General features: G+C 62.4%; 1 protein-coding gene across 3 annotated transcripts; it reads right to left on the bottom strand.

Moving 5' to 3' along the window:
* Positions 1 to 25,367, bottom strand: TMEM201 (transmembrane protein 201). Of its 3 annotated transcripts, XR_006221227.1 has the most exons (12): positions 25,230 to 25,367; positions 17,955 to 18,075; positions 17,280 to 17,474; positions 15,929 to 16,105; positions 14,064 to 14,413; positions 13,269 to 13,472; positions 7,750 to 7,982; positions 3,751 to 3,822; positions 2,901 to 3,200; positions 1,934 to 2,071; positions 832 to 1,039; positions 457 to 533 (listed from the first exon to the last, which is right to left on the bottom strand). XR_006221227.1 is itself a non-coding variant. In XM_042996528.1 (11 exons), the coding sequence occupies exons 1-11, from the start codon at positions 25,340 to 25,342 to the stop codon at positions 436 to 438; spliced, it is 2,001 nt and encodes a 666-aa protein (XP_042852462.1). In that variant the 5' UTR covers positions 25,343 to 25,367; the 3' UTR covers positions 1 to 435. The 3 variants fall into 3 exon arrangements, 2 of the variants coding, with proteins under 2 accessions (XP_042852462.1, XP_042852463.1); XM_042996528.1 differs by lacking the exon at positions 832 to 1,039 and having other exon boundaries at positions 1 to 533; XM_042996529.1 differs by lacking the exon at positions 457 to 533 and having other exon boundaries at positions 553 to 1,039.
* Between the last annotated feature and the right edge of the window lie 1,154 nt (positions 25,368 to 26,521).

The following is a 26,521-nucleotide window of genomic DNA, read 5'->3' as shown; positions in this document are numbered from 1 at the left end:
CAGCCGCAGAGGGACGGGGAGATACAGTACGAGATGCGGGCACAGCCCCGCAGCACAGGGTCCAGAGGCGGCCAGCTCCCGCTGTAGCTACAGTAGTGGCACTCCCGCCGGGCGGGCCGGGTGGCAGGGAGGGGACCGCAGGGCCCCACGGCCCCTCGGGGATCCCTGGCTTCAGGATCAGGGTCAGCACCAAACACAACTGATCTCGGCCAAGGAGACGGGCAGGGAGGAGAGTGACCGCACGGACACGCTCAGCCCTGCGGTCGGCCAGGTGAGGTGCAGGGGTCCCGGAGGCAGGACCGGCCCAGCGAGGTCAAAGGCCCTGGCGAGGATGGCGGAGCCCCTCAGGGGGGCTCTGAGGCCGGCAGTGGTGAAAGCAGCGTGCACCTGGGCGTCTCCAGGCCCCTCCGGGCGCTGGGGGCCGCGGACCGCGGGTCAGCGCAGGACCTGGTACAGGTAGGCCGAAGTGAAGAGAACGTTGGCAGCCAAGCTCACGGCCAGGAGGCCCCGGACCAGGGAGGGCCCAACGCGACCTTTGAGAGAGAGAGTGAAGAGACCCGGTTAAAGGGTCCCCGTGCAGCAGCCCACCGGCCCAGCCCACCGGCAATGCAGCTGTGGGGCCCGAGGCCCTGCTCCCAGGAGCCTCCCTGCCCAGAAAGACCCCTGAATCTAGGGTCAGTGGGCCTAGTCCTGCCTCCCGGAAGGCACCTCGTCTCCTGAGCCCGTGCTACCAGGCGAGGACTGGGTGTGCTGTACTCGTATCCCATGAGGGGGCCTGGGGGCATGACCCCACTTTACAGACAGAAAAGAGACACTTTAGAGGAGCAGTACCCTGCCCAGGCTTCCGGACCGGGGTTCCCGCCCCAGGTCTGTGCTCTGGGGACAGCACCCATTTCCTGTCGGCTCCAAAGACAGGGAACCATCTTTGCAGAAAGACTCCCCTCGTGACTGTCCATCCATCTTCTCCACACGCGTGTCCCCTGGGGACACCGGCAGTTGTGCTGGCCTCTGGGTGCTCACAGCGTGCCTGGTGCTTTACCTGGAACCAGGATTTGACCTCATACTGTGCCTGCAGCCCCCGCACTAGCCCCGCGGTGCGCCAGGCTCTCTGGCCAGCGTCTTCCCCCCGTATTTGTGCTGGCGCAGAGGAGCCACTGCCCACACAGGGCAATGGGGACTTGAGACGTGGCTGGAAGAGCCGAGGACCTAGGTCTTTACTGTTACGCAATGTTAACTCTGGTAAATGTAAACAGCTCCCAGGGCACCTGGGTGGCTCAGTCTGTTAAGCGTCCGACTTCGGCTCAGGCCATGATCTTGCAGTCTGAGTTCGAGCCCCATGTTGGGCTCTGCACCGACAGCTCAGAGCCTGGGGCCTGCTTCGGATTCTGTGTCTCCCTCTCTCTCTGCCCCTCCCCTGCTTGCTCTCTGTCTCTGCCTCTCTCTCAAAAATAAATAAACATTGGGGAGCCTGGGTGGCTCAGCCGGTTGAGCGTCCGACTTTGGCTCAAGTCATGATCTCACGCCTCGTGAGTTCGAGCCCCACGTCGGGCTCTGTGCTGACGGCTTGGAGCCCGGAGCCTGTTTCGGATTCTGTGTCTCCCTCTCTCTCTGCCCCTCCTCTGTCTCATGCTGTGTCTCTCTCTGTCTCAAAAATAAACAAAAACATTAAAAAAAATTAAAAAAATTTTTTTCTTAAACGTAAACAGCTCCCTATGACCTTCCGCTGATGGGGCCTGATCCCAGGGTGGCCACGTTGTACGCCGGGCGGTAGCTGGACCTAGAAGGCGCTGGGTGGGTTATCTAGTTGCCCTCTGCCACTCGAGGGCCCTGGAGGGCTTTCTCTCTCAGGGTCCCAGACGGACCAGATGACCGCGGCTGCGGACCCACAGCCCCTCCGCCCCTCCCCCGCCCCCCTCCCAATCGGAGCACAGACCTTTCCAGGCGGCGGCCTCCTCCACGCACCCCTGGGTGGTGGTGTCCACCACGCAGGTGGATGACTGAGAGGAATCATCCTCCTTCTTGATGGAGCGGCTGCTGCAGGCACTGCCTCTTTCTGGCATCGACCTCATGTCTGCAGAGAGAAGAGGTGTCTCAGCGGGTGCTCACGGCTCACCCCCAGGCAGAGACGTGGGCCAGCTCTACCTCCAATCCCAGGACAGTCCTCAGATGTGGCCAGCCGTGCCCGTCCCAGCCCACCTGCCCTACCCCGGGCAAGGGGAGGCCGGGTCCTCATTCATATCCCGGCTACGTGGCTGCCGCGAAGGGAGCTGGTTATAGATGTGCAGCAGCGAACTCGGTCGCCAACAGGCGGACGGCGGCCACAAGGAGGCTTCTGGGGGCACAGGGTGGGGCACGGGGTGGCAGAGGCTGGGACTGGGATCTCAACCCATCCTTCCACCTGTCTGGCCAGTGTTCAGACCCGCTGTGGCCGGGCCTTCCGACATTGTAAGAGACACAGGAAATCCACATGTTAACGTGAAAGTTCAAAATTTTAAACGCTGAAGCCTAATTTTAAAAATTTAAAGATGCTTTACAGAACAACATCACTTGAGCACAACAAAAACATCTGTGACCAGACAGATGCAGCCCAGCACGGTATCACGCGCTTTTGACCCATCCCAAGGAACAAAGGACCCTCAAGGTCAATTGCAAAAGAAGAAAATAAAATCAGCCAACAGAGGGCCACGTCCTGGAGCGTTCAAGGTCACCAGAAGCCAGGCCGGGAGCGTCTGGAGCTTGGGAAGAGTGGCTGCACACGCTCGGTAAGAGCAAGGACAGACCCCGTGTGGCCGCCTGCAAGGCCGTCCCAGCGCCGCACACGACCACAGGCGCCGTCACGGCCCTGCTGGGCTCTCCCACCTCCTGGGAGGGTGGCCGGGGGGTGGGGGGGGTGCTCGTACCCACAGGGAGCTTCGTGTCCTGCGCCGGCGATCTCTGTGGGACGTGCGGCGGCTCGATGGGGAAGAGGCTGCCGTTGTGGGGCGAGTGTTCGTCTGAGCTGCTGGGGGTGTTGGGGCCCTCCCCGGGGGGCGACGGGAACAGCAGCAGCTTCTGCCCCTTCAGGTTGAGCCGGGCCGGGCTGATGAGGGGCCTGCGGTGGCGCAGAGAGCCAGAGCTGGAGGCCACGGAGCCGGCCACGGAGGGCGCCGGGGAAGGGAGTGGGGACGAGGCACAGCATCCCGACAGGAGAGAGAAGTAATCTGGAGGGCAGGAGGAAGGCAGAAACGACGGCTTACGGTAGGAATGAAAACAAGGTTGAATGTTTGCTACGGGCACCGTTATCCCTGATACGGCTGCGTGGTTCCCGGTGCTTTTCCTCTGTTAACCGGAGAGGAAAGATGAGGCTGTACCAAAACTTGGGGACAGAGGGGAGCCTGCCAGGAGCTGAGGGAAGGGAGAGGATCTCAGACCCTTAGCCGCGTCCCCCCGCCCCCTGAGGGCACTGACTTAATTACTGTCGGCTAACTCAGCTAATCCCGAGTGTGGTCTCCATCAGTCATCACTGATAAGGGTGACAGCATTATAGCTAATCCTAGAAACCACCACGCCCGTTTCACAGAAGAGGAAACTAGAGGAAACTGAGGCACAGGGCTGTTGGTCACTTGCCCAGGGCTGCAGAGCTCGGAGGCACAGGACTGAGACTCGAACACAGAACCCCGTGGGACCCCAAAGCTCATGTTTAACCAGGCTGCCGTCCCATCCCACAGGATGCTCTGGGGACCCTGGCCCACACTTCCCTGTCCTCCTTACCTGGAACAGGAACCTCTCCAGATCGAGACACCTGAGACGGTGGGCGGCTCCCACTGAACAGATACCCTGAGTCTGGAGAGGAAACAGAAGGGGGACAGGTCAGGCCCGTGGTAATGACAGCCACCCACCCTCTCCATTCTCCAGCCCCCGTTCTGCTGACATCCAGCCTTTGTCACTGAGGCCGAACTTTCTCGAAAACACAAGCTCTCAACGGACTCCCTGAACTACTGTTAGAGATCCGCTTGGCCTGCTCTCGTTTCAGGGATAAAGAAACCGACACCCACCCTCTCCCCCCGTAGCCTGCTCTTTCTGGGGTCTTGCCCCTCCACTACCCTGTGCCTGCCGGCCTGCACTGCCCCTCAGGGAACACTGAACACGCTGCTCTTCCTCAGTCACGTGCACCCCAAGGGCAGAGACTAGGCCCCACGTACCCTGTGTTCCCCCAGCGCTTAGCCGAGAGCTGAGTGTGGAAAGATCCAGCGACCACCGTGTGCCACCACGAGCAACTGCTGTTCCACCACCCTTGGGGCTCTGAGGGTCCCTTGGTCACAGCACGCTGCCTGCCCCTTCCCCCCGCCCCTTCCCCCATAAGGCCCAGGGACACAGATTCAGGCCAACCCATGTGTCTGGCTAAGGGTGGTCACGTGGCCCAAGCACAGAGTCCTTTCCAGGACTGGTTGTATGGATGCTAGGAGAGCAGTCTCTTTGCTGGGTGTGAGCTGTAGGGACGCAGGGATGAGCCTGCATCAGGGAGGTGCAGGGGCGAGTAGGGCGAGAAAGAGAGACACAGGAAAGCAGAACCTGGCCCAGTGCCTGAGCCCCAGACCACCAGTGCCTCCTGGTTACCTGAGCCAAGGAGCTGCAGAAATCCTCGTTAACGCCCCCCGGCAGTGGAGACCCTGGGGTCCCTCCGACCACTGAACGTTCCGAGACCAGCCTGTGTCCACAGAATTGCCCTGCTGCCCCTGGGGCGGGGCTGCTCCCGAGTCCCCTTGCCTCACATCTCACAGGGCAACAGGGAGACCGTGGGTCCTCCACGGTGGGTGGGATGCCACCCACCCCTCCCAAGGGGTCTGAAATGGAAGCTCCTCGGCTCTGCTGTCCTGGTGGGTGAGCACAGAGAGTCCTCCCAAGAGTGTCGGGCCCAGGGCAGGGCTGCTCCTGACGCCCCAGGCATCTCCCCTCTCCACGTTCTACTCAAGAGCCACCGGGGACAGAGAAGGACGCCTCTGCTCAGGGGAAACGAGGAAAGCCATCCTACTGTCAACTCGGGGTACAAGCAAAATGGCCTTTGGCCACCTTGGAGGAGCTAAGCCTCTGGTCGTTGCTGTTACGGGTGTTCTCATCCCATACTAACGCCAGCAGCCGTGTCTGCTGAGGGCTTTGTTCTAGAAGCTTCCCTGATATGCCTACCTCAGCCCGGAGACACGGCCGTCCATATTAGACCCTCCCAGGGTCACGGGCTGGGGGCCTGCTTGGCTGCTCCCGGCTGTTGGCTCCTGGCACTTGGCTGCCACATCAGGTGCTCACAACCACCCCGTGACGTGTGTATTATCGCCAAGCCTGGCTTACAGCTGGGCAAGTCTGAGCCCCCTCATTTTGCCCCCGTCAGACTGGCAGCTGCTGGGCTTTTCTCCAGAGGGAGGGGCGGTGGGGATGCGCCTCAGTTTCTCAACCCTGCGTCTGCTCTACAGGGAACAGGAGGAGCAGGAAGGTGCCTCTCGGAGGTCCGGTCCCTGCCTTGCACCCTGTGGACATTAACTGGTCTTTTTTTTTTTTTTTAAAGTAGGCTCCACATTCAGCGTGCGGCTTGAACTCACGACACGGAGATCAAGAGTTGCATGCTCTACTGACTGAGCCAGCCAGGTGCCCCAGTTATTTCATTTTTTTTTTTTAATGTTTATTTATTTTTGAGACAGAGAAAGACAGAGCGTGAATGGGGGAGGGTCACAGAGAGAAAGAGACACAGAATCCGAAGCAGGCTCCAGGCTCCGAGACGTCAGCACAGAGCCCGATGCGGGGCTCGAACTCAAGAACCGTGAGATCATGAGCTGGGCCGAAGTTGGATGCTCAACCAACTGAGCCACCCAGGCGCCCCTCCTTTTTTAAAGAGCAAAAACCAAGGGGCGCCTGGGTGGCTCAGTCGGTTAAGCGTCTGACTCTTGATTTCAGCTCAAGTCATGATCTCGAGGTTCATGAGTTCGAGCCCTGTGTCAGGATCTCTGTGCTGACAGTGTGGAGCCTGCTTGGAATCTCCCTCTTCCTCTCTCTCAGCCTCTCCCCTGCTCACGCTAGCTCTCAAAATAAGTAAATATTAAAAAAAAAATTCTTTACATAAAGAGCAAAACGAGACTGCTGTCCTCTGCAGTTGGCACCTCTCTCCCCAAGAGGGCCCTCAGAGGGCTCTGGCAGGATCTGAACCCAGCTAGTCCCACAGAGTCCTGGGAGCTTGGGCCCCTGTCCCCACCTTGGGCCCCTTTAGCCCCATCCCCACCTGAAGGCCTGATGGAGAGTTCTCGAGAACACTCCGGGGGAAGGGCTCAGCTGCTGGGCCTCCCGGGTTCCCACACCCAGGGAGTTTCACGGTCGCCCCCACACCCCTAGATGCCGTTCACAAAGAGCCCACAGAGGTCCCACCAGCTCCAGGGCCACAGGCAGGGGGTCAGGAACTCTGCTGGATGACCATTCCCAGAGGAGGAGTCAGCTCGTGTCTGGTTACACAGAACTATCTGGAGTCCAGGCATCTGGACTCAGGGCAATCCCACCTTGGATCCTACCCACCATCTGAGCCGTTCCTCCTGCGGTACGACCCACCCCCTATGCGGGAGGCCGCTGACCTGCACGTGACAGGGCCAGGAACCTGAGCTCAGGCACAAAGCTCAGCTCCAAGCTGCAGGGGGACCCTGGGCAAGTCACGGGGGTAAGAAACGGGAGCTCAGAGGGGCACCTGACTGGAGCTGGAGCCCCCAACCTGGCCGAGCTGCCGAGGGGCTCAAAGGAGACCCTGGCCGCAGGTCACCGAGCCCGTTCTTTTGTTTTTTGTTTTTCAATGTTTACTTTTGAGAGAGAGAGACACAGTGCGAGTGGGGGTGAGGCAGAGAGACACAGAATCCGAAGCAGGCTCCGGGCTCCGAGCTGTGAGCACAGAGCACGACACGGGGCTGGAACCCACGAACCGTGGGAGATCACGACCTGAGCGGAAGTCGGACGCTCAACTGACTGAGCCACCCAGGCGCCCCTACCAACCCTGCTCTAACCCCGATGCCGCCCATATTCTTGGAGGCTGGGATACTTCCTCACGGCGGCTTCCCACCCCCAAAGCTGCTACCCCGGGAGCCAGGCATCAGGACCCACCCGGAGGAAGAGGCAAGCCCAGTCTGGCCAAGTGGCTTCCCAAAGAGCTGAGGGCGACGAGGAAAGAAAAACTGGATTTGATTTGCAACGGACTTCCCAGGAAGATTCCACCAGAGAAGGTGAAGGAGACAGAGGGTCTTGAGGCAAGGACCAGGTGGGTCTCAGCCACACCAGAGCCCACGTGCAGCCAGCGCTCGATAAATGCGGCGGACCCGAGCCACCCCCGGCCCTCTGGGTCACACCAAAAGGCTAGGGGCAAATCTTCCAGCCCCCAGGGTCTCAGAACAACGGCAGCAACAATAACAGCGGGAATGGTGGGAAGAGACAGCCCCCAACGTGTGTGTGGACGTCGACCGGGTGCCCGCTGCCCTTCCAGGAACCTTACACGCGTCACCTCACTTGCCCCAGACACCCCCGGGGCAGGTTCTCCTCTACCACTGCCCTCGTTTTCTTTGAGGGCAACTGAGGCTCACGGCGGTGAAGACCCTTCACCGGAGGCAGCCGCTGAGCGGGATGCACTGGGGTTTGACCCCAGCTCTGCCCGTCTCTACAGCAGGAGCTCTAACCACCTCCCGCCCCCAGCCCGCCCCGTGCCCGGTGGGCGCCCCCGTGTCCCCCGCCTGCCCACGCTGGAGCGCCTCTTACCTGCCCGAGTCAGGGAGGGTATGGTCCCCAGCGAGAGGGCCCGGCTGAGGCGGCCCGGCAGCGAGGAGGGCGAGGCCCGTCGAGGCGAGCGGAACAGCTGCTGGCTGGCGAGCGGCAGGAAGCCGGGCGGCGTGGGGATGAACAGAGACGGCGGAGGGCCGGTGGCGCTCGGGCAGGGCACGGCCAGGCCGGGGCTCGTGGGGAAAAGGCCGGCCGAGTCTCTCGGGAAACACCTGCGGGAGCCCGTCGGGCGCGGGAGAGAAGAGGAGGGTCAGCCCCGGGAGGCCCTGGAGGCGGCCTCCACACAGGTCCCGTCCCCTCTCCCCTGGTGCCAGGCGGGGCCGGAGTCGGGGTCCCAGGGAGGCGTGCGTTAGTTGAAGCGGAGGAGCGGCTCGACCACAGTCACGCCATTAGGAGCGGGTGGCTGGGAGGTGCCAGCGTGACCCACCCCTCCCGGCATGCCCCCTCGGGTCCCACTCAGCCTCACAGCAAACTAGCTCCACTACGAGTCTCGGGATTAAAGTGACACTGTCGCCCTTGCCAACCTCATGCCGACCCTTCGCCTTGAAGCAAGAACGCCCGACCCCCGCGCCAGGCGCTCAGTAAAAGGCCAAACCTCGGGCTCCCCCTCGCCGCTCTGTGCTCCGTGCCCAGAGCCTCCTGACAGGACGGCTGAGCTCAAGGCGCCCCCTGCTCCCTGGGGCCGGCCTCTGGGAACCCCACTGCTGCTCTCTGGTCTGGGACGCTCCTCTAAAGCCCCTTGCGGAGCGGAGGGGGTGGGGGCGGCCAGGCTGGGGACTCCCCGGGGAAGAGCTCTTGCGGGACGCAAGCCTAACTCCAGCTTAGAGAAGACCCGTCAACGATCGCAAGGCTGCCCAAAAGACGGAAGGTGACAGTGTCTCTTTAACTCGAGAATGGGACAGATCACACGATGGGACCCGGTGGCCCCAAAAGCCAGAATGTCAACCATGCTTCTGATTAAGGCAACCGATTATGGGGGGCGGGGGGGACGGAGGCAGTTAATACATTAGTCCGCCGTCTGGACGGAGCTGGGGGAGGTCCAGCCTTACCTCAGTGCCAAGGGACAATTGGGGCCATGGACAATGTGCCGATGGAGGGGCAGGCTGGCTCAGGCCCTGCAGCAGAGCCGGGGGCCTAAGGGACCCGCCCTGTGCCCATCACGACCACACTCTCAGGGCGCTGTTAGCCACACTCCACTCCACTGACTTGCTCGCTACTTCTCACCCCCATCCCCTTAAACACCCCTTACTACGGGGCAAGTGTGGGGTCTGCTGCTGCCCTCCTAGAGAATCATGGGAACTTTTCATGCCTTCCGGGAGCACCAGGAGACCACCTGGATGTCAGAACCAAGGGCGGGGCCCTGCATTTGGGGGACATGGGGAAACCGAGGCAGGAACTCATCAAGCCAATCACCAGAAGGGTCTGGACAACCCCAGGCTGGACGTGCCCGCACTCCACGTGCTAACTTTGTCCTGCCCAAGCTTGTCTGACACCTCCCTCCCCACCCCCACAACAGCTGGGATAGAGTCTGCCTTTTAACAGAGAACAGGATTTTGTGTCGTCATTTGCAGAGCAGTGACACCGTATGGCAGAATGGCGCCACCACCTCGGGGATTAGCTGGGGGCGGAAGGGACACTGAACTCACTGAAGATGCCCTGGGACCGTTGGCCAACTTGCTCTGATCACGTGTGAAGCCGTCCCCTGCCGGGGCCTGCACCTCCCAGAGGATGCAACGGGGGCAGGGCTTGCCAGTGCCCGTCGGGCAGGCGGTAGGACCCTGCGCTGGGCTTCCTGCACCCGCCCCCACCGCCCACCCCCGGTAACCAGCGAGTGAGGGGAGAGGCTCCAAGGTGGGCTGTGGGGTCCAGAAGTGGTCAGCTGTGCCCGGGAGAGGCTTCCAGCGTCTTTCCGGCTCTTCCCTGCTTTTCCCAGATCCTGCTCACACCTGGGGCCGCCACCCCAGTGCTTAAAGCTCAGTCTCTCATCCATCTGGCACGGGTGCTGTTCCCAATCTCTGATCCCACTAAGAATGTTGGCACCGAGCAGGAGACACTTCTGTGGTCTGACCCCTCTTGCCGTGACACGCAGTGACATCAGTCAACCAGCAGATCCTCATAAAGTGCCAAGCGAGCTCCCATCGTGGCTCTGTGGCGGACGGTCCCTGGGAACCTCCCGTAAAAGAGCCCAATCTCTGCCAGGCTTCGGAGAGCTCACAAGTATCGAAGCTTCCTCTGGCAAGGCCCCCTCCTCCCTCCCCCACCCCGACCACCCTGCACCCACGCACCCCGTCTCAGAGAGGCACTCAGCCCTGAGTCCGAATCTACGTCCACTGGGATAGACGGGTTCCGGGACAGGCCAGGAGGTTGTACCGTGTCCCATCTGACACTGAGGGGGCTGTCTGGTCTTTTTCGACCCAATCCCAGTCCGAGACGGGAGCAGAAGGAGAGAGAGAACTACATTTTACGTAGCAGTTTATTGAGACGGAGGAAAAGACGACCCAGCAGGGCACGTGAGGGCAGCCAGGCCCGGAGCCGCCCGATGCCCACGGCGCCAGCACCCAAATCTGACCCCCCGTGGGCATGCCTGTACCCCCGAGTCCCCTGCCCCCGGCACAGAAACCTCTGAAGGAACGTGAAAGAAAAAACAAAAAAGACATGGTACCTGACGGCCGCCGGTGAAAGCAGAGTCCCGGAGGCATTTATTGAAAATACAGCATGAAAAACAAGACATCTACGGCCAGGAGTTACGGTTACAGCAAGCGTCACCGGCCAATCGTCCACGGTTCTACTACACGACCAGAGGGCAAGACACTGCGCAACAGTCACGGACAGAAGACACACGGGCTCCTCCCGGGCAGGTGCGTCGAGGCGGTGGCTCAGCCCGTGGCGGGGACCCCGGACGCCGAGGGAGAGGACAGCCGGGGGGGGGCCTCCCTCGCGTCTTGGAGACGGTCACCCCGACCCCAGGCGGTCTGACAGTCGTCCCCAGTGGAGGGGACAGAGGTCCTCGGTAGGGGCAACACACTTCCAGTTAATAAGCCATGATCCCAGTGATGCCTGCACTTCCTCAGCTGTTGCCAGTAACATCAGAAGGTGCTGAGAATATGCTCCAGGTCATGAACTTTAAAGGACAGACACGTAATTTTAAAAAGTCACACAAAACTCTAAAAAGCGCAGGAAGCCTCCCTCCTACGAGGCTCGGCTCACGAGGGCGTCTTTCCGTCCCCGGAGAGGGCAGGAGAGACATCTGCTCGGCAGGGGCTCCTGGCCAGCACGAGAGCCGGTTATGGTTATTATAAATAATTTAACTTAAATACACACATACACACAGATGTCCTGCTTCTACTCAACGCCAAGAAAAGCAGTAATTAGCATCACGCCATCAGTTTCCTTGAGAACAGGGGATCCACACAAGAGGGTGGCTCTGCCGTCAGACCAGCAGTTCTCCGCCCGGTACCTGCCGCCTCCTCTCCCCCCTCAGGCAGGCTGACTGGGGGAGAAGGGACAGGCGGACGGGCAGTCCCCCCCACCGCCCCGGCCCAGCAGGGTCTGCCAGTCACCTAGCGCCTCGCCCTCTACAGAGAACAAGCAGAGCCCAGCCAGGCAGGGCCCTGACTGAGGCCACACGGCTAAGGGGGCCGCTCCAGACCCATCCGGATGCCAGGCGGGGCGTGAGTGGTGTGGGCTGGCTTCTTAGGGCCCCAGGAACACGAGGACCATGACGGTGGGGCTCAGGCCCCATGAGGGGCCCGTCGGGCTGTTAGTTGGTGGCCCCTTGCCGAGTGTGACCCTCACACGCATGGAGTCTGCCTCTGTCCTCCCCAGGCTCTGATGTGTTGTAAAGGGGAGAGCACGGGGTCACTCCTGGAGGGAGACTTATACTCAGAGTGACGAGTGGCAGGGCACCCCGGCTCTGGAAGGATCTGGGGCCCAATGTGGGATCAGCAGAGGGCAGAATGCCTGGATGGAGACAGCCTTGGGCCGCCTGCTGCCAGGGCGGGTGGGGGGCGGGGGCACTCAGAGACAGTGCCCCGGGCTAAGTGCTTCCTCGCACGTACCCACATCAAGGTCAGCATTCAAAGACCCTGGAGAGAGGCCCACCTTGCATTTCACAGATGGTAACCGGAGACTGGGAAGAGCAGGGGCCCTGCCGGGACCACACAGCTACTGAGTAGCAGCCCTGTTCCCCTGGAGCGGTGACTCTGGGTCAGCACTGTCCCTCCCTACCCTCCCGCCTGACCCACAGAAAGGAAAGTGCCTCACAGGGAAGCACAAGGCAGGAGGCCCGGTACCCTCCACGAGGGGCTCCAGGGGTCAGGAGGGTGGTGACAGGCCAGAGAGGGACAAGGTGACAAATGACCTGCTGCCATGTGTGTCGCTCTTGGGCCCTTGCCCTGTGCTGCCCATAGGGAGCGAGAACTTTCCCCAGGCATCCCGTGGGGGTGAGCGGAGGAGACGGGACGTACCAGGCGTGGGGTGGGGGAGCAGGCCGAGGGCACTCGGGTCTCCACCGCCAGCCAGCGAGGGCAGCCTTGGCTCAGGAGGCCTCACCCCAGCCCCTGCAGTCCTGCCTTTTCAGGGGAGAGCCAGGCGCGTCTCAGAAGAGGGAGCAGCGCATGCGTGCCCTGGTTCCGTCTGGCCCCCAGCAGTGCCCAAATCACAGACGAGTAAGACTGCTCAGAACTCCAGCTGGGCGAACCCCCCCACAGCCTGGCTGCTAAGACGCTTGCTGACCACAGGGCCAGTGGGCCTCTCTACGGCCCACTGCGAGGAGAGCCTCACCCCACACACCCGTGGCCAGTCTGGACCCAAGAACTGTGTTCTCTGTTCCCAGGACAGGAGGCTGAGGGACAATGGGTCTCAGGAAGGTCTTGGAGGAGGAACTGAGCTATGAATCCTGGGGGGGCGGCAGCGGCGAGCCCTGTGTCCTCTTGGGTCCCCGGCTCCGTGAGGGCTGGCTGGACAGTGGGCAGGACCGAAAGGACAGACCGGGGAAGTGACGTGGAGACAGGGTGGGGGGCTCTGCTCTGGCCCCTGCTCAACAGCACCCGCCCACGCCCAGCAGCCCGAGTAGTCAGGCCACACGGCAAGGGCCCAGCCCGCAGCCACTATCACCAGCCCCTGAGATGGGGCAAAGTGAGAGGAGCAGCAGGCAGCAGGGACCTGACCCCCACCGCCCGCTCAGGACCGGGGCGTGGCCTCTTTGCACTGCCAGCCAAGGCCCCCGGTCAGAGGCAGGTCGTGTGGGCCACCCGTGTCCCAGTTTGGGGGCAGCGATGGGCTCTTTGGCCAGAGAGGTGCGGCAGTGGTGGGTGGCTCTAGGGCACTTGGGGAGTGGGCGGGGAGGGTGGCTTGCTGGTGCTGGAAAGCACGGGGGGGCTCTAGGCTGGGCGGGGGCAAGAGTGAGGCAGGTGACAAAGACGCAAGTCACAGGGGCCCTGCTCTGGGCCCGTCCGTCCGTCTGTCCTCCCCCCCGCAGTCACTGCTGCTTCTCTGACCTTCGGGGCCGGAACCTCCGCGTGCCTGTCGCCTTCCTTGTGGCCACGGCTGCCGTGAAGCCCACCAGGCAGCACAGGGATGTGGTACTGAACTTGAGCGTCTCCAGCCAGCCGGGCGAGGCGGCCTGTAGGTACTGCTCCGCCAGGTGCAGCCCCAGCAGCAGGGCCCACAGGCAGGTGGAGAAGGCGTCGATCCTGCGGAGCCTGCGGGGCAGAGTGGGGGCGGCGGTGAGGGCCCCCAGCAGCAGGACAAGAACCCCCCCTCCCTCCTGTGTCCACTCCCCCCCCCAACCCGGCTCGGAGGACAGAGTCCAGGGCCAAGAGGAGAGCGGGGAGCCTCGGACTCCCACTTCAACACCTCCACGCTGCACGGCTGAGCAGCTCAGTTCCTCCCAGTCTATACAACCGAACCTCCCTCAGAACCACTGAGCCGACACGGATGCCGCTCATTACAGGGTCTGCAACCGCACAGGGGGCACAAGGGCCCCACCGGACCCCCGACGACCGCAGAGGCAGGTGACTGTCATCACCCGAGGGGGGACGAAAGCACGCCACGAGGCCCAAGCGCACAGCGGTGAGGGGCAGGCTGGCTCTGGGTGCCACCACTCCCTCTCAGGCAGGCCACCTGCCTTCCTCTCGCCCCAGACTCCCAGCTGCCGGGGAAGAGAGACCGTGTCTGGCTCCAGCCACACCGCGGAGCCTAGCGCGTGGCCGTGTGCCCGGCAGAGCCTCTCGGCTTCAACCCGAGCGCGTTTCCTCCCACCGAGTCCCGGCCCTGCGCGGCCCCACACGCACCTGATGCGGCCGGCCAGCAGCATGGCCAGCAGGCAGGTGAGCAGGCCCAGGGCCACGACGCCCATCTGGTGGCTCTGCCCGAAGGCCCAGGCCTCCCGCAGCTTCTCTGCCGCGTGCTCGGGCAGCAGACCCAGCAGCTGCTGCCAGCCGTCGACCCCGGGGGCAGTGCCGTTGTCAGGTGTGGCCGAGCCGTTGCCACCAGGAGGCAGGGCCGGGGGCAGGGTGGCCTCTGGGGCGAAGGGGTTGCTGGTGCCACAGAACGCGATGGTCAGCAGGAAGGTGCAGGCCAGGAAGGCGAGGGCGCGGAGCGCAATGACCTGGACTGGGGCCTTCGCCGCGGAGGAGAAGCTCTGAGGGAGAAAGACCGGTCGGAGGGGTGGCCAGAGCCGCCGACAGCCATTCCCGGTGCCCACTCTGCACGAGGGCCTGGCCAGCGCCCCCGAGCGCCCGCCGAAGAGTCCACCTGGTTCCTGATGGTCAGAGGCGGCGTCTTCCTCACGCCTTAAACCCTTACATAATCCCAGCTTGGTCTCTAGGTTTCCTGCTGGGTTTCACTCATCTGCCTCCTTTCTTGGCCTTCACCCACTGGGGAAGTCACCCCGGCCGGCAGGGGACTGCTCTACCACGCTCTTCAGAGAAACCCTTTTGGTGGTAGGGTGATCGGGTTTCTTTCAAGTAAGTTTTTTAATCATTTCATCAGGTTCTCATCAGAAATCCCTATTGTGATTTTGAGTGGAATTGCAATAAACAGAGAAGAGAACTCCGGCCAAACTGAAGTTAAAAAAACCCAGTCAAAAAAACACAAAAAACGAGTTGTTTGGTCTAGGAACACAGCGGTGAGGGGGGAAGCTGAAGGTCAGCGTCCTGCTGTGCAAAACCGGCCGTGCGGGCCGGTGGTGTGGCCTCGCGGTCAGGGGCCTGGCGCTCAGACTGGAAACCACATGCCAGCTGGACACAGAGCACATCTGGGCAGGAACGTCTCTGGCAGGGGATGGTTTTTACTTCTAAATCCACTTGCTACTACCTCAGGCTTTTTGAAATTTTTTTAACGTTTTATTTATTTTTGAGAGACAGAGCACGAGTGGGGGAGGGGCAGAGAGCGAGGGAGACACAGAATCTGCAGCCTACTACCTCAGGTTTTTTAAACCAGAACGTTCCATTAACCAAGTATAGTGATAATTTAAAAAGTTTTTGGCCAGGTAGTCTTGGGTTCAAATCTTGGCGTCCAGCCCTCTGCAAGTTCTGGAACTCCGAGTCTGGCTTCCACAGCTGTAAATGGGAGTCACAGGGCCTCGGGGGGTATCCACCACGAAGGGTGCTGGGGGGAGCGCGTGCCTGTGTCGGGGAAGTGCCCGGGTCCGGTAGGACCCTCACAACCCCTGGCTCAAGCACACAAATACACATGTATTGGGGCATCTGGGTGGCCCAGTTGGTTAAGCTTCTAACTTTGGCTCAGTCATGATCTCGTGTCTGTGGGTTCGAGCCCCGCCTCGGGCCCTGTGCTGACAGCTCGGAGCCTGGAGCCTGATTCGGATTCTGTGTCTCCCTCTCTCTCTGCCCCTCCCCCACTCATGCTCTGTCTCTCTCTCAAAAATAAATAAACATTAAAAAATTTGAAAAAACATATGTGCGTATTACAACACTGACCCACTCTTCTTGGGATACCTGCTCAGGCCAGTGGCACGAAGGGGCCTGTGAACAGCTGGGAGAGGGGTCCCGGGGGAAGGCTACTGCCTCCAGGAGAAGGGTCTCGGCTCTGAAGAGCTGCCTACAGTCTCGGGGGGCTCGGCCCCCCAGCAGGGGTTTCCTGCACAAAACCAAGGGCCGTGACTCCCCAAACGCCCCGCGGGGTGCCTTGCTCCAACCTGCGTGTGGGTCTGGTCGGCTTCCCGGCGCTTGAACTGGTGGCTGAGCAGCAGGGCACGCAGCTGGCGGTTCTGGTGCTTGATGTAGTACTCGACGGCCGCCTGGCAGGGCCGGCACAGCTTGTACATCTGCTCCAGGTGGTGCCGATACACCTCGATCTCCTCGTCATACCTGCCCTGCGGGGGGGACGACAGAGGCTCAGGGTCCTGGGGGGCGGGGGGGGGGGCCACTGGGGCCGCTCGTGTCGAGCAGGTCAGATCTGGGTTCACTTACGAGGGCGGTGACCACGACTAAGTCGTGCCCACTCGCAACCTGCTTCCTCCGTGCCCAACAGGACCGGTGGCCTCCTACTGCCTGCGGCGATGTTGGCCACGGGGGGCGAGGCCTGGCGCAGAAGCCGACACACAGCGGGGGCCCAGAGGTGACAGGAGCCACTCTAGCCGAGTCCTGTTGCCGCACAGGATGCACCCGGAGGCCAGGAGCTCGGGATGCGGTCCCTGCTTCAGGTTCCGCTCCTGGGTCCCAAGAGCTCCAGCAGGGCAGGTGAGCCAAGGGAGAACCCAGCTCTGGGTGGACGCTACTTAGATGGAGGCAGAGGCCAAGGGTCCAGAAAACACTAGGGAACCAAGGGCTTCAGTGGGAGCCGAAGGGTTCTTTGGGCTCCAGGAATATTTCAGAAGATTCGAGTCCCACACCCCCTTCTCCCAGAGAGGCAGCAACACACCTCTCCTTCCCTGTTGCCAGGGGAGCCTAACATCAGTCTGCAGTGGCCAGGAGAGTTATCAGTCTGATCTCTGGCTGGGACTGAATGTGCCACCAAAGCTTCTCTGCTTGCCAAACTGCACACGCCTTCCCTTCTTTATGCAGGTTCCCGGTCTCCCCCTGCCTCCTCCCCTCCCGGCGGGATCATGGGAAAGCCACAGTCTCTGGGCCTCAGCCGGGCTCTTCTCCCGCGGTCAGGGAACCCCTGGGCCGGGCGAGGCCTGGCGGGGGGCGAACTCCTAACATCAGGCTGCTCACCTATCTTCCTCTCCCCGGAACTGCAGGGCAAACTGCCTGCCCGGCCAGTGGACAAGACGGACTCAGGGACGCGGACAGGACTGGTCCAAGAGGGCCCGCGTGGGGCGCCCAAGGACCCGACCTCCCCCTGCCCCGGGACATGCCCCTCTGGCAGGCACTGGGGTTTCTACGACAACGTCCCGGGCTTGGAGCCCCGGGGCAGCAGCAACCGCGAGACGGAGGGAGGGCGAGAAGTGTGTTCCAACGGGGACGGAAGAAATAACACACCCGGAACGTGGGGCCGGCGCGGGAGGGGGAGGGGGCCGGGGCCCCGCCTCGTGCCCACCTCACCTCGTCACGCGGCGCGAAGGCGGCCAGCTGCTTGATCTTGGTGGTCTGGTGGTGGCTGCACCTGCGGCACAGCAGCACCTGGCTGCTCACCCACTGCTGCGGCTGCGCGGGGGGGCGGGGCCCCGGCACGCTGCTCACCACGTGGTTCAGGTGCTCCAGGTACTGGGCGGGGATCGGCTTGTTGTAGTCGCCGTTCTGGGGGTGGGACGGGACGGAGTCAGCAGCGGGGAGAGAGACTCAGGAGAGCCGCCACGGAAGCCCCACACAGCAACACCCCGGGGGGAAGTGGCGGCGGATCCCAAACACCCCCTTTCTTTACAAGCAGCGGCGGAAGACTTTCTTTTAAAGCAGCTTCGCGGGGAGCCCGACAGGCAAGACGCCGCGAGTGCGGCCTGCCGCCTCCCTCGGAATCCTGCCGTGGGCCGGCCGCCTGTGTTTGTGTTTTCAGGTCTGCACCACCTGGCAGAGCAGGGCCGCTGCAAGGACAGCCCGCAAAACCGAAAACACGATCTGGCCTCTGCAGAAAGCCTGCCGACCCCTGGTGTAAGGCAAAGCGGTGGATGGGCCTCAGAGCCGGAAACATCTCGGTCTGAACCCTGATCCGCTGCTTTTCGGGGCAGGGACACTGGACAAGCTGCCTGGGCCCCCGGCCCCGCCGGCCCCACCCGGCCGTACCTCCTGGAAGCCGTTGTACTGCTCGCAGTGCGGACAGTCCCAGCAGTTGCGGTTCCCGTACGGCACCACCGTGTCCTGGTTGCAGAACCAGCAGTTGACGATGGTGTGCGTCGGCTTCATCCTGTGGACGAGGACACGGTGAGGTCAGCCGGGAGGGCGCCGCCACCCGTGCTATGGGGACCAGAGAAAGCATGGGAAGTAGGACGGGGGACCCGGAGCTGAAGACGCCGCAGCCGCGAGAAGTGACAAGGCGAGGGGCTGGGCTGCAGGTTGAGTGCTGGCCAGAAGGACCTGCAGGGAGGCCGAGGCGGGGACAGCGTCTCCTCAGGCCTCCAGGCGAAGCCTGGCCTCCTCCCTCCCAGCGCCGGGGGACGGCTGAAGACGCACCAGATACCATGGCACCAGCCCCTGGTATCCTGGGGCTCAGGCATGGGGGCAACGCGGACCAGAACCTGCCAGGCCACAGGGCCGAGAGTGACCAGGCTCGAGGACCGCCCTCCCAAGGCCCGCAGACCTCCTGAGCCTGTCCCTGGGCTGTGCAAACAGTGCTCCTCAGGGAGTTTGCAGACGGCAGGAGCCTCCTGTGCTCCAAAGATGAAAAAAAAACCCCAAGAGGGTAAGGTCAAGGAGGCTGAGGGGCGGGGACTAGGGACAGCTGCTCAGACTGGAGCCAACCCTCTCTGCTGGAGGGATAGGGCAGGCAATCCAGTGGCCCTCGTTGGCCACACATGTGGTGACAGGTGGGGGCTGTAGGATAATCCCGGCCCAGACACTGGGGGATCTGTGCTCTGGGCCCCTCCACCCACCTCACTGGCTGCAGGGTGGAGTGAGGGGGAGGGAGGAGGGGGAGTACAGCAACTGCCCAACAAACGCCTCCAGTCCCAGGGATCTAGAAACAATGCAGGCAATGGGTGGCAATTGCTTGAGCCCTGGGGTCCCGGCCTCATGGCTCCTAATCCCCCTTGTCGTCCCCCAGAGGCCACCTCCAGATCTGGGGCGCTGCCTGGGCCCCCAACGTACTGGGCAGCCGCGCCACACGTGTTGCATGACCCCAGGAGTCCTGGCTCTGCCAGCCTCTAGATGTGAGCCCCAGGAGGCTCCTCCTCTCCGAGCCTGGCCTGCCCCTGCAAAACGCGAGCGGTCACAGAACCTGTGCGTCCATGTGTTACAACCATCCACTGACACGAGACACGTAAAGGTGCTGTGCGACACAAAGGGTCACTCTGTCACCCTCCTGTCCCCGGGCCTGTCAGGGGCCTCAAAGGAAGCTCCTGACACCGTAGCTGCCTCCTGGCCGTGCCCCTCCATCATCCCCCACTGAGCACGGGCAGGTTATGAGGGTTGTCCGGGCCTCAGTCTTAACCACCCGCCAACCGGGCACAAGAGCGTGTCAAGGATGGGAAGTAATGCCAGTCTAAATGCCCAGTAAGTGGTAGTTATGGTGAGAAGGGGAGGGGGGAGAGGAGGATATGCATCCAGGCGCCGCAAGGAGGAGCCCCAGGGTCCACAGAGGGCACCCTGGATCACCCCCAGCAACCACAGCGGCATACTCCCTGCCCCTGCTCAGGCCAAAGCCCTCATGAGGGACTAGGGACCGCCGCGTCTCGTCAACAGCAAGAGGCCAGAGCAAAGCCTGGCCACGGCAGCAGTGGGCAGTGTGGCACTGTGGTCACGGTTTTGTGGTGTGGCCTTCTGCGGAAACGCATCTGCCTCCCGGAACCTCCACTTCTTTATCTGGCCGATGGAGATAATGATAAGCCTTGCCCCGAAGGGAGGCTGCTGAGAGGGTAAACCAGGGAATTTAGGAAAGTGCTGAGCCCGGCAGGTGCTTGGCACAAGGCAAGCTGACGGCGTCCCTGGGCTCCACGCTAAGAGCAGTGGAAGGCGGCGCCAGGCAAGGTGAGAGGCGGGGAGACCCGCTCTGCCTGGATGCTGGCACTTTGGCTTTCTCTTTGTGATCTGCACCTGCTTTACGGGCTTCTTTGTCATAGCGCGGCGGGGAGGCGGGGGGCACGTCCCAGTGAGTGACGATGCAGGGTGAGAAACCTCTCACCTGACCCCCGGCTCCCTCCATTCTCACCACGGGCCTCCTCGACATCCCTCCACGACACACTCAGCCTCTGGAGAGAAGCCAAGCAGAGGAGCTGGAGGTCTGAGAATAAAGAGCGAGCTGGGCAGGAGATAAAGACGCAGGGCCCAGGAACCCATGCAGGCCGTCAGGACCTGTGGCTCTGGGCCCAGGGAGCCCCCGGAGCCCCTCCTGCCCCAGGAAGCCATCCTTTCCACTCTGAACCTCCAGCCCTGTTGCTCGGGAAACGAGCCTGGCCTGGAAGCGGGTGGCAAGAAGGGGAGGCAGGGGATTAGCTCTGGTCCCGGGGGCCAGTGGCTCTAGCTTGTCACTCTCAGCCCGTGGTAATCCCTGCCCAGGGTGGCGATGAGGCTGGGGAGGTGGCGGGGGGGGGGGGGGGGGGGTCCACGGGCCACCGAGTCCTCCCCCACAGTTCCTGCGCAGCCAGCCCCGAAAGGGTCCGGGGCCTGGAGCGGCGGACGGGCCAGCGAGCGCTCGGACGCCGGGCCCGAGTCGGCTCCCCCGCCAGCGACGCCTCTCCGCGGGCTCCGCGCGTGAGACACGACCTGGGCTGCGCCCACCTCCACCTCTACCTGTACCAGGCCTCACGCGGGAGGGTGGGGTCTGTTCTGAGCCAGCTCAGCGCCGGTCCTGCTCTTGCTCAGGAGGTCCCCCCAGGTCCCTTCATAAAATCTCCAAAGCGCTTCTCCCCCAGCCACCAACCCCCAGTCCAGGGAGGTTCTCGGACGCACGGCTCCGAGCCGGGGAGGAGTTCTGAGGTAACAAGACGGCACATCCCTGTGACACAGGCAAGACTGAGACGGTCCCCGGCCAGGCGGCCTTGGGGGGAAGGTTGGGCCCCGGCAGGTGGGCGGCCAGGAGGATCTGGAAGGGTTCACCCAGCTTCTGCCGCCCGCGTGCTGAGCTCCCCGGCTCTGCTGGAGCCAGAGGAGACCCGAAGCGGCCAGGAGCAGGGTGGGCCCCTTGGGAGGGGAAAGGGGCAGCTACGTGCTCTGGACCCACCCCTCCGCAGGTCCCAAACACACCCCACCCCGACCACGGTGTTGCCCCACCAGCCCCGACGCGCATTTGGTTAAAACAAAAGCTCGTGCCCGGGCATCCTGCCATCTCCTACAGATGGGGGCAGGGGTGTCTGCTGTAGGAGGGAGCCCGCCATCGGAGGGATGCGGCTTTAGGTCCCGGGCGCCTGCTGTGAGCCCAGCACGGTGCCGCACGGAGGAGACACAGGGATGGGGCTTAATCCCTATCCGAGGGGGTTTCGAGTCTGGGGAAGACTGTCGTGTCAATGTTCCCACCAGGCCGTGAGAAGTACCCAGCCTCCCAGGAGGGGCCTGGCATATATATAGCTTCTGACCCTGGGCACCGTGCATCAGCTGGGTGGGGTCTGGGAGACCGTCTCTAGGAGAGTCAGGATGGTTCCCTCAGGAATCAGGAGGTTAGCCTCTCGAAGGGCCCCAAGACGACAGCCCAGGACAGCCTCACAGGTGAGGGGGTCCTTGCTGGACCCCCAGGAGGCTCCTCACTTGCTCCTCTGTGCCTTGAATGGACAACACACGTGACCCTGCCCACCAAGCAGGTGTCTCCCGGGCTGCGGCACCAGCAGCGCCGAAAAGCTACTTGGTGTCAGAGCGCCTGGGTGGCTCAGGTGGTTAAGTGTCCGACTCGCGATCTGGGCTCGGGTCACGATCTCACAGTTTGTGACTTCGAGCTCCGCCGTCAGCACAGAGGGATTCTCTCTCCCCCTCTCTCTGCCCCTTCTCTACTCACTCTCGCTCTCTCTCAAAATAAATAAACTTAAAAAAAGAAAAAAAAGGCAACTTGGTGTCGCCCGGGGCCTCCGAGGCCTCACACCCAGCCTCAAGGCAAACCTCAGGGAGATCCACGGCAGTCCAGTCCTGCCGACACAAGACAGCCCCCGGGGCCACCTCTCCCAGGGGAGACCTGGCCTGGAGACGGCCGAATGCCCTCCTTCCCCTCGGCGCAACCTGTGATTACGGAGCACACGCCAGGTGTCTGAGAGCCAGAAACAGGCACCGCTCTCCACTTCTGATCTGGACACGAGGACAAGAACAGCAACTTCGCGGGGCAGCTGGTGACAGATGTCACAGGAAAGGCCAACAAGCAGAGCATTTGCCATCATCCTGAAGAATGGTCAGCAGGGTGAAGTGAGCAGGTGGCATTCAAACAGACGGGACTGCTAGGCCCAGGGGGGAGGGGACACCCCGCAGGGTTCCAGGGAGCGGGCCCCGCAGCCGCAGCCGGCGTGCGGTTCCATGAGTGTGGCCAGAGGTGGGCGGGAAATGGGGACTCTGGGGGCCAGGAAGAGGCTCTGCTACTTAACCCAGGAGGCCGCTCTCTTCGGTCTCCAAACACCAGTGGACAATGCAATAAACACCACGGGAGGGGAGGCCCCTGAGGCCCTGAGCAGACAGGAGCTGGCACGAGATGGACCCTGGACACAACGCTGAGCCCCAGAGTCCAGAGGTGGGGGGTCTGGGGTGGGGGAGGCCCCAGGAGCCATCATGACCACCTGGAGGCAGGGCCAGCAAGCCCACGGAAGTGTAAGTCGGGCTCCCACCCCACGCTGACAGTGCTGGCCTCCCGCGTGTGCCCAGCGAGTGTGGGGTCTGGTTAGGAGCTGAAGGGCTAGAGTGGATCTGCTGCCTTTTGTTGTTGTTTGTTTTTTAATATTTTTAAAAGTTTATTTACTTGGAGAGAGAGGGAGAGAGAGAGGGCGAAAGTGGGGAGAGGCAAAGAGAGAGGGAGACGGAGAATCCCAAGCAGGCTCAAGGCCATCAGCGCAGAGCTCGACGTGGGGCTCGAACCCATGAGATCATGACCCGAGGCGAAATCAAGAGTCGGGACACTTAACCAACTGAGCCACCCAGGCACCCCTTTGGATCTGCTGTTTAACAGTCGGGCACTGGAGGACAGGAGCCCAACTCCTCCAAGCCCTGGTTTCCTCATCTGGAGAATGAGTTTCTCGAGGTAGCGGTGTGCAGGTGCCTCCGCGGGTCGTCAGCAGTGAGTTACTGATGATAATCTGGGAAAGACTGCGGCGTTGGGAGGGCTGCAGCCCTTTGGGGAGGGAACTGGCCTCTCCCCCAGGCTCGGGGGGGGGGGGGGCAGTCTTCCCTCTATATCCCTCTGTCATCTCCGCCACTGCTGAGCCCACGAACACCCACCTGGCCAAGTCACTTTCCAGAAACAACTCTCACATGACCTCCCGAGGGTCATTCAAAACCCATGTGCGGCCAAAGCCAACGCTCCCCAGTCACAGCGTTCTCCCTGCCGGAGGGAGAAGGGCTCAGTCTCTGCAAGCCTGTCTTGCCTGTGAATCGTGACAGTGGCCAATTTATGACGCCCAGACAAAAGCCAATGCTTTCTGAAAATCTCAGAGCATCCTGGGAAAGGTCTGGTCCTTCTCAGCCCAACCAAGAGGTCCCGATGCCACACCGTGACACCCTGGTGTCGTGCCGCTGGAGTGAAAGGCCTTCCAGGTACCCTCGGGGCTCCCCTCGGAACCAGCTTGGCCAGCACTGCACCAAGTCTCCAGACTCCCAGGGAGGAAAAGCCGTGGCTGCTGGCCCGGGCGGGGAGACAGCACCCCTGAGAACAATCATAGCAGCTCGAGGGACGCTGAGCAAACCCAGTCAAAATTCAGCCACACGGAACACAACTGAAGCCTGGCCCAGGCCCTGATCCTTAGCGCAACACGCCCCATCCCAGCGTAACTGGGAGGCAGCGGCGTCCGGGAGACAAACCGGGCCCTGGCCTCTGCTCTGCTGTCCACATGCCCCGGGAAGCAGAGCAAATGGCCACCTGCCTCTGCACTTCAGCTCCCTTGCATAAAATGACCACTCTGAACCCGCTGGCCGCGCTTCCAGAAACTGGGCAGCGACTGGGACACTGGGAGACGTGGGGTGTCAGAGGCCCCCTTGGGAGCTCCTTCAATCCCAGCTATCTTCCCCTGGGAGGCCACCCCCTCCTCCGCCTGCCAGTCTGGCTCATCCTGCAGATGCAGCTGATGTCCCTCCTACCCTTCCTCCTCCAGGAAGCCTGTGACTCAGTCACCCTCACTTCTCTCTCCCTTGGGTGAGAAGCAGTACATAGGGGTGATTAAGGAAGAACAGCCAGACTGCCCAGGTTCAAATCCCAGCTCTAGCCGCTTGCTACATGACCGCAGGCAAGTTCCTTCTCTTCTTTCACCTCATAACCGAGCTCTGCAGGTCCCTTGCAGATCCCATTCTGTCCCCAGAACGTTCGCACAACCCCACCTTTTCCCCCCTGTCCTCTGAGAGCCTGGATCAGATGGGGAAACAGCTGGGCTGCTCCCGAGGCCCTGGCGAAGCAGGAGGCCACTAAGCTTTTTAATCCCTGATCTTGGGGGCCCCATCAGAGAGGCCAGCTCTGAATATGGGGGTCAGCATGATCTCTGAGCCCTGCCAAGGGCTGGGGCAACTATCGAACCAGCTCAGCTCAGCAGCAGCCCCAGCCCATTTAAGAGTATCAGGCTTTCCAGCTCTTGGGGGCAGTGTCGCCCAGGGGTTAGGAATACAGGCTCCAGGGCCAGGCTTCGGGTTCACACGGTGGCTCTTGTAATTAGTGGCAATTTAGCTCTTTTGTCCCTCAGCTTCCTTCTCTAGAGGGAGCAAGGGGTTGTGACTCTGACCGGGCCCCCGAGGAATCAGAACAACGCCTGAGACCGCGTATGCAGACCAGAAAGTGCCGGCTAGTGCCCTGCCACCCCAAAGCGCGCCCGAGGAGCAGGAAGCTGGGCTGAAGGTGGAAAACCGCGCAGTCCGATCTCCGCTGGAATCTCCCGCGGGTGTCGGGCGCCGAGGTGGGCGTGGGGCGGCCCTGCAGATCGCGCGGCTCGGCAGGCACGCGTCTCCGTGGGGGAGGAAGTTTGTAACCCACGCGCTGGCTGTCGTCGTCCGCCCCGCATTCCTGGGATCCCCCGGGCCCACCCCTCCACCCCGGCCGCTTCCCGGCCCCAGATTCCCAAGCCGGCCCCCACCCCGGGGACGCAAGCGTGCAGAACGGGTCTCCGCGCGGGGGCACACGGGCCGGGCCCCCACCCCCACGCCGCGGCCTCGCGGGTAGGGAGGCGCCGTGCGGCCCCGGAGCCGGCCGGGGCGGGCGGTGGGCGGCGGGTCGAGGCCGCGTGGGCCGCGCGCACTCACCTCCGCGCGATCCGGTAGAGCAGCACGCCGGCCGCGGCGCACGCCGTGACCCCCAGGCCGCCGGCCAGGCCGGCCGTGGGGCAACGGGCCAGGAGCGCGCTCACTCCCTCCATGGCTCCCCGCGCGGGCTGCGGGAGGCGGGCGGCGGGCCGTGGGCCGCTGGGTGGGGGAGGCCGATGGCCGCGGGCCGCAGGCGGGACGCGGGGCGGCGGCGCGCGCCTGCTCGCGCCGTGACCTTCGCCGCTTTGTAGCCGGCGCGGGCCCGCCCCCTGACTCGGCGCGCTCCCGCCGCGCAGCCAATCGGAGCTCGGGGCGAGCCCGGGGGGCGGGGCGCCGGCGGAAGCCCAGGCGCCAGCCTGCGCGCGCCCCCAAGCGGCGGGAGGTGGGAGGCGGCACGGCGCCCGGCAGCCCCGCCTTCCTCCTTTCCCGCCGCGCACGCCGCCTCTGGCAAAGTCCGCCAACCTTAGCGCCCGGGGCCACAGACTGCGTGTAGTTTCTCCCGCCGGTGTGGTCTTCCCAACGCGTGGCCCAGCCCGGCTTCTTGCAGAGCTGTTTTGCCCTAAGTTGCCGCTCTTTAAGCCACTCCGCTGGACAAAAAATTAGCTTATGGAAACATCAACATGCACCCACCCATAGGGACGAGGGCGAACAAATCACAGGATGTCCATGGGTGTCGTTGGCCTGGAGGGAGGATAGTGTTCAAGAAAAAGGGACACGCACATTGATTTCGCTAATAACAACGTTCGAATTAAGAACCCCCTAGAATATGTGTATCCTTGTAGGGAATCGGAGACTGTTAACACTGAGCTGGCAAAGTCACCCCGGGCAGGTGGATTTAGAGAAGATTCACTTGATGCCAGTTTCTAGGTTACTGGCTTGAGCTGAATTACTTTCATAACTAAGAAACCTCTAGCTGGTTGTAGATATTTGTGTTTAATTACACAATATGCGTCTCGGTGCACTTTTCCAGTGTTTTCTGACGTCAACATCAGAGTTCTTCCTCTGGTGGACAGTGTCGGTGTCCCGGTTATTTAGCAGCAAATGCTTCCTTTGTTTCCTGTTGCCAGTTAATCTGTCCCGCACCCTCGTCATGCATTTACTAGGACCCGCGGAGGCAGGAGGCAGGGAGCAGGGCCTGGAAGCTGGGCGGTGGCCGCACTGGCCCTTCCCTAACAAGCGGGTGTCAGAGCCAGGGCCTTTCCTTTGGCGGGTTGCTGCCTTCACCACAAATGGATGAACAGCAGCCGTGAAACCTCCTTCAAAACTGGTGGCACTCTATTTAAGTACCGTTT

This window comes from Panthera tigris, chromosome C1 (genome assembly GCF_018350195.1).
Source record: "Panthera tigris isolate Pti1 chromosome C1, P.tigris_Pti1_mat1.1, whole genome shotgun sequence".
Taxonomy (NCBI): domain Eukaryota; kingdom Metazoa; phylum Chordata; class Mammalia; order Carnivora; family Felidae; genus Panthera; species Panthera tigris.
Note: the sequence above shows the minus strand (reverse complement) of the source record. Positions and strands in the feature narration are given on the sequence as shown.